Source organism: Rhipicephalus sanguineus, chromosome 6 (assembly GCF_013339695.2).
Source record: "Rhipicephalus sanguineus isolate Rsan-2018 chromosome 6, BIME_Rsan_1.4, whole genome shotgun sequence".
In the NCBI taxonomy this organism is placed as follows: Eukaryota; Metazoa; Arthropoda; class Arachnida; order Ixodida; family Ixodidae; genus Rhipicephalus; species Rhipicephalus sanguineus.
The window spans coordinates 157936270-157947031 of NC_051181.1; the positions used below are offsets into that span (position 1 = coordinate 157936270).

Consider the following 10762-nt stretch of genomic DNA (forward strand, 5'->3'; position numbering starts at 1 on the left):
CATGAAACGTTGTTAGTGCAAAAAGTGCGAATCGGAACCTAGGTAGTGTAAACTTCTTGCAAGTTCGTGCTGCCGAGACAAGGCGTTTCTTTACAGCGTGTCCGCTTAAAAGTAAAAAAGAAAAACACGAATTGCCGCAGTCTCCGCATCGTGTAGTGTCTTTGAAAAGCCTGAAAATAGCGCTGCGGCGAAGCTTCTGCGCATCGTCCATTCTCACTGTCAATAACCGAGATTCTTAGAAGCTTACGTCAATGAGCCGAGCCGTAATCCCTGTCCTCCAGTGGCTGGCAGTGCAAACAAGGGAGTATTTCTGGCACGGTCAAGTGACAACGCACGAACCGCCGCAGTGGATCGGCGAAGCTCCATTCTTGGCTTTTGGGATGGAACGCTTACTTAAGCCGCGCGTGCAAGCAGAGATAAGTCTGCGCCTAAAATCCAGCTACGCGTGCCACGCTCACGCAGCACCCGTATAAAAGCGCGCGCCTTCTCTCCTTGTGCATTGCAATCGGCGCTCTCCGTTCCGACGGCATCTTCTCCTGCGGAAATGTAAGTCCTGCCTCTCGTTCTGCTTTGGCCATCACTTTACTGCATCTCAACACAGTCGCACAGCAAGTAACTTAAATGGAGCCGTGGAAGACTTAAAAATGTGGAAACTCCTTGCGTTAATACACGCCATTACAGCGTACGTAAACGCAGGTGAACAAGAAGCAGACACATAGAGAGTTGCCTGTGCATTCCGTATTCGCATTACCACGATTTTGCGTGCTGTGCGCGCTTGCGTACAACGCCGAGAGAGAACGTTTCTTACAGCATCGAGGTTTGCCCTGTGTGGAAAATTATCATGAACCGGCACGCGCTCTCTTCGTCCTCTTCTGCTTCGCTCTCAGAACACGTGCGTCGATTTATCCGGCGTGGGATACAATAACTCTTATGGGCGAGAGAACGAGTACAGAGAGAGAGAAGGAGAAATTGGCGGGAAAAAATGTCTTGGCGAGGCGAGATTCGAACCCGAGTACCCACGATCCGAAGGCGAGCGTCGTAACCACTCGGCTATCCAGGCACACTAGCAAAGCATAGCATAGCCTTGTGTAGTATAGTATATAGCAAGGAGGTGGGAAAGGGGAGTGAGGGTGAGGAGGGAAAGGAGGAGGGGATAACGTGTACGAAAGGGAAGAAAGAGAAAAAAAAGATAAAATGTGAGAGAATGACTACACAGAGAGAGTGACATAGAAAAAAAAGAGAAAATAGATAGAAAGGGAAGAAAGAGCGTAAAATAGCCGCTCAAAAGACGACGGACGAACACGCAGAGACATATACGAGCGCTCGTATGTCTCTCAGTGTTTGTCCGTCGTCTTTTGCGCTGTTATTTTACGATCATGAGTAACCAACTAGCCCGATTTACCGCCATTGGGAAGAGAGAAAAAGATAGAGACAGAGAGAGAAAAGATAAAAACAGACACAAAAAAAGATAGAAAGAAAAGAAAGGGAGAGAGCAAGGGGAGGGAAAGAGAGAGGGTAAAATAACCAAGCCAGGACCAGCTAGGTGTTCACCAGCTCTGCTGTGACCTAGCCTTACACGATTTAGTGCAAGCTGCGCTTTTTATTTTTTGAATGATTAGTGCTTTCAGGGGGAATTGCGCTAAGCATTGCAAAGTAACTGAGCCCCCCATTGTCACAAAAGGTGGAATACTCATCCAGTCTATAGTATGTACTCCGAAGCTACTGAGTAAGTCCACCCGAGTTGCTCATAAAGAAAGCTACGCAGTTCAAAAAGCTTTTCTTTGCTTGGGGATCGAACCAGGGACCAACGCTTTTATGGGGCGGTCAATGTGCATGGTAGAGCGACAAATGAGCGTTAAAATAAAAATGTACCTTGAAGCTTTCTAAGACACAGTGAGTAAAAATTTTATTGAATCTAAATAAAAAATCACACCATCTCCCGCTAAAGGGGACCATGAGGCGATGCGAAGCAGTGTTACGGCATGTATAGAGCCCGCGTTTCAGAGGTGGAGTGGTGAGGGGGAAAGGGGAGAGGGGAAGTGGAGAGATGATGTGGAGAGGGATAGGGGAAGGGGAGAGGAGGAGCGGAGAGGGGGATGGGAAAGGGAAATGACAGGGGGAAGGGAAGAGGTGATGTGGAGAGGGAAATGGGAGAGAGGGAGTGGAGAGGGTTTGCGCATGCGCAGTAAGGGTGGTCACGCCGCACACCACCACCAGCACCACCGGATTGAACTCCGCTATAAGATGCTTCACATCTAAAAGGGCACGATGGTTGGGTCTCCTATATTTTAGGGCCCCACAGGCCACTTGCACGAGCACCTTGCTGGGCTTGGTCCAGGACAGCCAGTTGGCTTCCCCGGCATTCGTCCGCAAATCATGCTTTCGACTGCCTGTTTGTCATAAGTGGATGTTTTATGTATTATAAGAAATACACTCGGGTTGTTAGTGTAGCGCCGTACTCTTCTCGAGTAGGCGAGAACATTATCTTTCATAAACTTTCCTCACCTTGGGCAACCGATATGTCAGGGCCAGCTATCATGTATGTTAGTCGAGCAATTTGCACCATTTAAAACCGCCGCCCCTCTCACTGTCTGCAAACTCGAGAAAGCTTGTGTTCGAGGTCCTGTATCATGTAATTTGCTAATACATTTCTTTAGTCTAGGTGAACACACATTTACCCCTTCATGAGGGATGCAAAGCGCAATGATCACTACACTTAGCCACGTAAACCATTCGGTGGTTCACGTTGCGCAAAATTTACTAATGTAAGCACTGGAAAAGACGCAGACGAGGAAATGCCAGATAGGGTCGACAGGCACTCACATACAGCTGGCGAGGAGCCACACATTAGCTAGATGACTGCCACTCCTATTTTACACCTTATTCCCAGCACAATTGTTGCAACTTGCATGCTTCAAGAACACATGCACGCATGTTAGCACATCTATCTGGAAAGGATCAATCAAGCAACTTTAAAAAGAAGAAGGTGAACATAACTATTGTTGATCGCAGTACACCTTAATTATAACCAAAAAATGTGCAGTTTTTGCCTGAAGGACGAAGTACTGACAATGTTAGCTATAGTATAACGGTATTGCAAGAGGTAAGGATCGTAGTTTTATGGACAGAATAAATTACAGGAAACGTTCGTTTACTATAAAGAAACACACATGCTATCGCGTGCCCGAAGACAAACATAAACCAAGCTCACTCTATGAGATCTATGACTGTGAACCTCCAGTCACAATGCTCACGTGATGATAACGCTGGCATGGTGAAGAGAACTTGGCAGTGCTCGTGACCTAGCACACAAGACATCGAAGGCACAGCCTTCTCACCCAAACTGATAGCCCATGCTGTCACACTCGCATGCAACCCTCCCTCAACAATTCAAGCAAATCGCGTAACCACAATAATAGGTCAGAATGATGTGGTGCATGCTCTCAGTGCGCCACTCACTGCCGCTCTGGATGTGTGTTAAGATTCTGTGGCCGCGCCCCGTCAGGCGCCGCAGTTAACCGGAGCCTGCCCGCGCGCAGGCATCCTTCTCCTCTGGCCCACCGGCGCTCCGGCATGCCTCTCTCTCCGAGACAAGAGGAAATAAAAGCTAGTTATCATTTGGGATTCACGGCTTTCGGGTGAATCAATCCTTGCCTGCGCTAGCGTCCCACAGTAACTGGAATCTAAACACACATCCAGAGCGGCAGTGAGTGACGCGCTGATAGCGTGCACAAGGTCATATAATATTTGTTCAGTCACGACAACCCAACAACAACGTCATGTGGCGTTGCTCACGCAAGGGCTCTAAGGAACCTGATTTCGAGATCGTTGATGTTTGCTAACATGCGACTCTTTCTGAGATCTTACATTATTGCAGAGAAGCATGACACTGATACTGAAAATTGTGGCCATTGCAGACGGCCTCTAACTCTGAATGCTGACGCCGGTGTGGTTCATCCTGGTGGCGATCGCCATCCCCTGTCAGGCGTACCTGGACGACCGGGTGCTCCTTGATCAGCACTGGACGGGATTCAGTCCCACGGTCGACGGCTACAGGCGAGAAGACTTCAAGGCGTCTATGAAGGATCGCCGACACGCATCCGCGCGACAAATCGACAACGAGCCCGACAAACGTTCTGCGGGTCGAGACCTGCTCAGGGCCGAGACTAAGCCGCTGATGGTACGAGACACGCGGTCAACCAGAGTACGGAACAGAGAGACCTTCCTTCACTTTCGCAGCGACAACGCGAGAAAGCCTGATATTGCGGAGCGAAGCGTCCGCCACGTTCTATCAGATCTTGAAAGGGTAAGCAAACGAGAAAGGCTCAATGAAGCACCTGTGCGTATGAGCCGCACGGAAAGAGACAGCTCAAGAATGTTAGATACACGAAAGCAAGAACGCGAAACCAGGCATAGGACACTCTACAGCACAGGCGGCGAGGGCTTGTACAGGAGGGAGGATGAGCGGCGAAGAACCACTGCAGATGCACCAACGTGGGTGAAGGAAGACTCGAGAAGAACGGTCAGGTCTACTAATCGTGATCTAGTTAGTTCAGCCAACCGATTGAAGTCCAGTCGCACAAGCCGCTGCGAGGATGGCGCATCTATTGTTCACCAGAATGTAGGGTCAATGGAGCGTATAGAACGTCAGACGCCGACTGATCGGCGGGCATTGAGCTTAGAACGGCTATCTAGGCTCACTGAAACTAGAGCCCAAGGCCACAAGTTAAACACAAGGTTTAGAGCCAGTCACAGGCATGAGGAGAACAACCATGTGTCAAGGGTTGGCGTTGAGCGACAAGGCTCAAGACGCCGAGTAAACGATCAAGTTAACCGTAACCACCGTGCTCGAGACGCTATGTGCCAAAGCCGCCTGATCGTGGACGAACGTAATGATCAGCATGGTACAGCAAAAAAGATTCCTTTCCGATCGAAAACCCTGTCTTCCAGAAACATATTTACAGAGCGTCATCAGATGACTCAACAGAGACGCCGCACGATATTGCCATTGCAAACCAGCCCTGAGAGGGTCAGGGTAGACAGTCGCCTTCGTAATGAAAGGATGATAAGTGCATTATCTAGGCTTCCAGTGCACGAGATAATTTCCTCTAGAACGACATCAACCGTACGAACACAGAATCACAGAGAAGGCAGAGACCCAATCCGCAACGAGCGGCCTAATAAACATACTCAAAGAAGAATGAGCAAATCCCTTCCATCCATACATGACACCAGTCATCACGAAGTAAGACGTACTGGCTTCGAAAAACAGAATGGTATCGGTGCTTCGAATGAGCACACATCGGTTCATTTTCTAGCCAAACGCACAGTGCCAAACGTGTCAGATAAACAGCAACAAAGGCACGACCGTAGCTTTAAGCCACATGACTCCAGGATCGATGTACGATCAAGGGACGACAGCGAACGACGTAACAGTTACATTCTGAACAAAAGACCTGCGCGTTCAGAACGGCAAGTGAGCGTGCAAAGCGTCAGTGCAGTGCGCAGGCAGCTGGATGTCGATAACGCAAGGTTCGACTGGACAAACACAAGGGAGACATCTATTCAAGTGTACCGCACTCGGTGCCAAGCACGTAATGACAATGTGGTGCCTATGCCGGTGAGCTTTCCGGCAAGGATTGCTAAGCGAAGTGCCAGCGAGATGGTTCTGGAACAAAGAATCACTGCAGAAAGAAGGACGAGGGCACTTGCGAGCAGCACACGTTTCCATTATGTAGAGCGTGTCGAGGGGCGCCGAAAATATCGTCACAACCACAATGATGAGCAAATACGCTTTGTCAATTCTCATGAAAGAGTTGCTGTAGACACCAGACAAATCTCTGGTGAAGGCCGGTTAGCATTTGCAAGAATGCGAAATGCTAGACATGTTCGCAAGAACTTCAGTTATGGGGAATCACGAAGGTCTGCAAGTGCGCACCGCCGCCTAAAAACCAACTCAAATGAGGCCATGCCTGACACAATCAGGTCAACACGAAGCAGCAGGGAAGCAGGTGATAGTTGCCGAGATAGTCCAGAAGATGCGCGGTCACCTCACATCAGAACTGAGCGATACAGTTTCGAAAGAAGGCAAATTAACAAGAGGGACACTGATCGTGCTGTATCCATTGGTCACCGTGACACGACTATCACACCTGAGCCCCTAAAAACAGCTCCACATTCATCAAGAAGAATGTTCCAGACTGTTCGTCAAGCAGGCTTTGGTGAACAGGTAATTTCTCGGCAGCATTCTTTTTATCTTGTCAATATTATTTTGTTAGGTGCCTGTCAGAAGAAGCCTGTCAGAATTGGAGACCGGCGGAACTCAGTTATTGAAAAGTGAATGTGCATGCAAGAAACATTACTGTGCATTATTTGTATACTCTGGTGGGTTAGTGTCTTTCTCCTATCGAGTATACTGCCTAAAATAAAAAACTCTGACTTTAGGAATCACTCCAATAGGGGTGTAATGCAACACGGTAATGGATTGTCATTTGGTGGAGGTTATTTAGATTATGAAACTACTTAGACTACAATTTAAGCATGCCCTAAAATGGATAAAAACTAGTGACTTTTTAGTTATCTATGTAGAAACCTTAATTTGTTGTTCAAGTAATTGCTTCTTAAACTAATTCATCTGAACACATGGAATCGGAATCATGCTGAAATGCATTTCTTTTATCTTTTCGAACTAAGAAAGAATTATTTGTACAAATAAAACATTATTATTATGAGGTATAAATGTATTATTTAAAACTACAATACATAATAATTGTTCCTGTTACAGAAGGAACCAAACTACCATGAAAAACAGAAAAGCCCACTGTTTTGGGATGAGCTTGTGTCAAGGTAAGTCACTGTGCATTTCTTCATATCATCATGTATAATGTATTGCAATGTTAAGTGAAAAGGTACTGTAAGCTATCAGAAAGCACTGAACAACATAATTTTTAATGAAACGATGGGCATGGTGAGCTGTAGACTTGCATCTTGATGCGCTTTTGTCTTTGTTATGCTCACAATGCTTGGGCGAGGTTTGATCACCGCAATAAGGAAATTTAGGCACTATGGTTAATGGTTCGGAGAAGTGTGAAAGGGACAACCACAAAGAGAGGAAGAAGACTGGTAGTTTATTGAAAAATGAGATATACACACACAGACAGTTAAAACTCGATCTAACAAAACCCAAAGTTCCCAATCTAACGCAGAAATTTTGATTCCCCTGCAAATACCCATTAGGCTCAGTGTTATCATCAACCCGAATTAATGAACTAGCTTGGCCGCCAAAGCCGATTTAACAAAGCTTTTTCCAGAAATACCTGAGTAAAAAAACGGTTATTTCCTTCCAATTTTGCAGATATGGGTTTGCAGATACGATCTGACTTTACCTCAATAAACTCCTTCATTCTTGAAAAGAATGCAACAATATTGCTATTGGGGACAATATTGCCAGGAAAAAGATTCAGCCAATGTAAACTGGTAGAAATGACGTCACGAGTTTGTCACCAGTGCTGCATTCTGCTTTTCTGCTAGCGGCCTCACTAAAAATGTTGTGCATGTGCGCCAGCTATTTCAGGACAAACGGCAATCTGCTTGAGACAGTCCTGACTGTCGGCGTGGTGGCGTGGATGACCATGTCACCAAAAAGGAAGCTCATCAACTGATCATGACTGGAAAGTCAAACATATCTACACTCCTCACCAAGCCTTTGGGATTCTCCTGCCGCACTCCCTGCTTTTTCGTGACCCTACAGCACAGATTGTTTCTATAATGATCCGGTCGGCAATGCTATGCACAGCTCTGAGGCACACTGTGTAATGAAAAAGATGCAGATAATTTTTCACAACCAATGGCAGCAGCAAGACAGTGGCCGTCTGTAATAAGGTATATCGTATAGTTCACCTTCACGTATGGTTGTTCTTGTGGACCATGATGTGCAGTAGGTGAAGTGTCCCTGTACCATATCCACCATAAGGTAACTGTTAATTGCACACTGTACACGCTATAAGCAACATAGAACGTTCAACTAAGTAACTGCATAGTTTTTTTCGAGGCATGGCAATGCACACGTAATAACATTGTCATAACAACGAATAACTACAATAGCCAACATTAACCGGTGCCGATGTTATGCATCCAGAGGCCTCTCATTCCTCACTTAAAGTCCGTTGCGCCTTCATAAATAACCATTATTTCAAAATTAATTAATCTTCTTAATATATTGTCTTCATTATAATTCTATAGCTTTTGTCCTACTTTGCTGCACTAGTGCTTTTCTTTCACATTTAGCACTGAAGATGTTGTTTTTAGGTGAACCCAAAAAACTGCCTCACTCTGTAATAATTCACATTAACAAGTAATGCATGCTTGCACCTGCCAATCCAGCAACTGGCTAGCTTGTCAGCACAAGGCGCTCCGCACAACATATGTAGCAATCCATTTCCCAAAATATTATACCCCGGCCACACACATATACCATATAGTACAGCATCAGCGTAAAGCCACCGCTATAGCTAAGCATTTATAAATGCACGCCCTTCCCACCTATTCCCATGCATCCCTTCTCCCCCGCTCCTACCACAACCTCACAACACACAGGTTTGAGGACTACATCCCTCTCACCCATATGGCATTGAGTACTCCTCCATGTCCATATAACGGCACAAAGACAAATTTAACCCACTTAACACATCCATATATATATACATGTGCACATACACACCAAGACCCATTGCCAGAATCTCCCCGCTACTTATTCCCATGCGAAACGCCCATGCAATGTAGTCAGCCAATACAACTGCACTTTCTTCAAAAGCACATGTGCTTCCCAAGTTACATAGCCAAGGTTCGCATCATTAGCTTACTTATTATGTGACTGTGCAAAGGCATTACGGTGTACCATGTCTGCCTGGTTCAGGGACCAAATATTTCTTTCGACTTTTAAAACGTACAGTTGCCCATTTCTAAACATAGCAAGAGAGACACAAGTTATTAATAATTGTTGGGGCTTAGCGTCCCAAAAGACACAAGTTGTTACGCTGAAAGGAACAAAACGAAGCAAACGTTACAAATTATAGAAGCAGAATGACCTTATAAGAGTGTGCATCACTGATTAGAACTCAGTTTATATATATACGTTGGTGACTGCAGGCCTGTAATTTTCCAAGGCTGTTTGATTTGAAAAATTTCCAAACATAGTTGTCCGTCCCACTGGTAAACATTGCAGACCAGTGACTTTTATGAATTTTTGTATTGCATATCAAATGCCTGTGGAAGGAGGTGCTACATAGAGGCAGACAATACAACAACCATCAGTTACATCAAGAAAGGGCATTAGAGAGACAAAACATTGTCAGAGGGCATTCAACACACAATTGCATAACAATAATTTTTTTTTACAAAATGACCTTGCAAAGTGGCATGCTTTAAATGCACAATACAAACATACGATATGCCCTAAAACTTGTTTACTAAAAGTCTCTTCTAATTAACTAGCTAAGTGAACATCCATACTAGAGCTTTTCGTTCACTTCACTGTTGGAATAAAAAATGCGTACAGATGTCCAATAAAAAATTTAAACTATCAGTCATCAACAGTTCTAACATGGCATTGCCGACCACTTACAACTGCATGTTTTGTACGGCAGCTGGTATATGTTCTCTAGAAATGCTTGACCCCAGAAACTTGAAATAAATATACTGTTGCATTGCATAATTTGTCTAGTGAATTCATCATCATCATCATCAGTCTATTTATGTCTACGGCAGGATGAAGCCGTTTCTCAATTATTCCCGACTGCCCATCTTGCACACACTAATTCCATATAATGCTTGCAAACTTCGCATAATTTCATCACACCACCCACCAATTCTTTGCAGTCCTCGGCGGCGCTTCCCATTGCTATAGGCACCCACTCTAACACACCTTTTGTTACCTGTCCTACACATGGCCTTCCAAGCTCCCATTTTTTTTTCTCCTTGTATCAACTAGGATATTGGCTACCCCTGTTCGCTCTCTAATCCACTCTTCTGACTTACTGTCTCCGAGGTTTGTGCATTGCAAGTGAACAGGCTTGGTGTGTAGCTTGGTTGGTAGCAATCATATGATTGCATCTGAAAAATATGACACGCCTGCGCAGCGCAAGCACAGTCGAAATGTAAAACAGAAGCGCTGAAGCGCACCCTTAAAGGAGAAACACAGACAGGGCAAGTGCTAACTCAAAATCTTATTCTGAGAATGCAGTGCATAAAATCATTGATCTGATATGCCCCTTGTGGCCTGTGCAATGCCACTCATGCGTCTGCACATTGGGAATAGTATATACGCTGCACCTTTCTGTTCTCTGAATAAAGTGAGTTAGTGCCTGTCCTGTCTTCTCTGTGTATCTCCCTTGTAGGTGTGCTTCAGCACTATGATATGTCAGTTTGCAAACACCAACTTGCCCAGCAACACATACCATTAAAACAGAAGGCTGCACCCTCCATCTCGAGGAAGGTGCGCTTGGATGTCTATGTAACAGGCGTTCCTCAGAGCATAACTGACCGTGGCCTGTGAATTTGTTCTTCATCCCATGCAGAGCACGCAATGTACATGCCATAAATCGAAACAGAAAAAGAAAAAAAAAGAGGGGGGGAGGAACGCACGGCTTGTCACGTGAACATGATGTATTCCAAATGCTAGACACGCTTGCGAACGCTTGATGTGGCAAAGGAAGTTAGCGTTTGCTTTGGCAGTGAAGCTCATTTTCTAGAGGCATAGAAAAAA

At 45.4% G+C, this 10762-nt stretch overlaps 1 protein-coding gene across 2 annotated transcripts; it reads left to right on the forward strand.

The window, feature by feature from the left end:
* Window positions 1-249: 249 nt before the first annotated feature.
* On the forward strand, window positions 250-9679 carry LOC119396869 (uncharacterized). Of its 2 annotated transcripts, none has more exons than XM_037664221.2 (4): window positions 250-546; window positions 3918-6229; window positions 6785-6846; window positions 7574-9679. In XM_037664221.2, the coding sequence occupies exons 2-4, from the start codon at window positions 3935-3937 to the stop codon at window positions 7659-7661; spliced, it is 2445 nt and encodes an 814-aa protein (XP_037520149.1). In that variant the 5' UTR covers window positions 250-546; window positions 3918-3934; the 3' UTR covers window positions 7662-9679. The 2 variants fall into 2 exon arrangements, with proteins under 2 accessions (XP_037520149.1, XP_037520148.1); XM_037664220.2 differs by having other exon boundaries at window positions 268-546; window positions 7565-9679.
* Window positions 9680-10762: the final 1083 nt, after the last annotated feature.

Excerpts from the sequence above, each read along its gene's own strand:
- LOC119396869 (XM_037664220.2), top strand. The coding sequence starts at position 3,935 with ATGCTGACGCCGGTGTGGTTCATCCTGGTGGCGATCGCCATCCCCTGT. Across the intron at positions 6,230-6,784 it reads AAGCAGGCTTTGGTGAACAG|AAGGAACCAAACTACCATGA; the intron begins GTAATTTCTCGG and ends TTCCTGTTACAG. Across the intron at positions 6,847-7,564 it reads TGGGATGAGCTTGTGTCAAG|CTATTTCAGGACAAACGGCA; the intron begins GTAAGTCACTGT and ends CATGTGCGCCAG.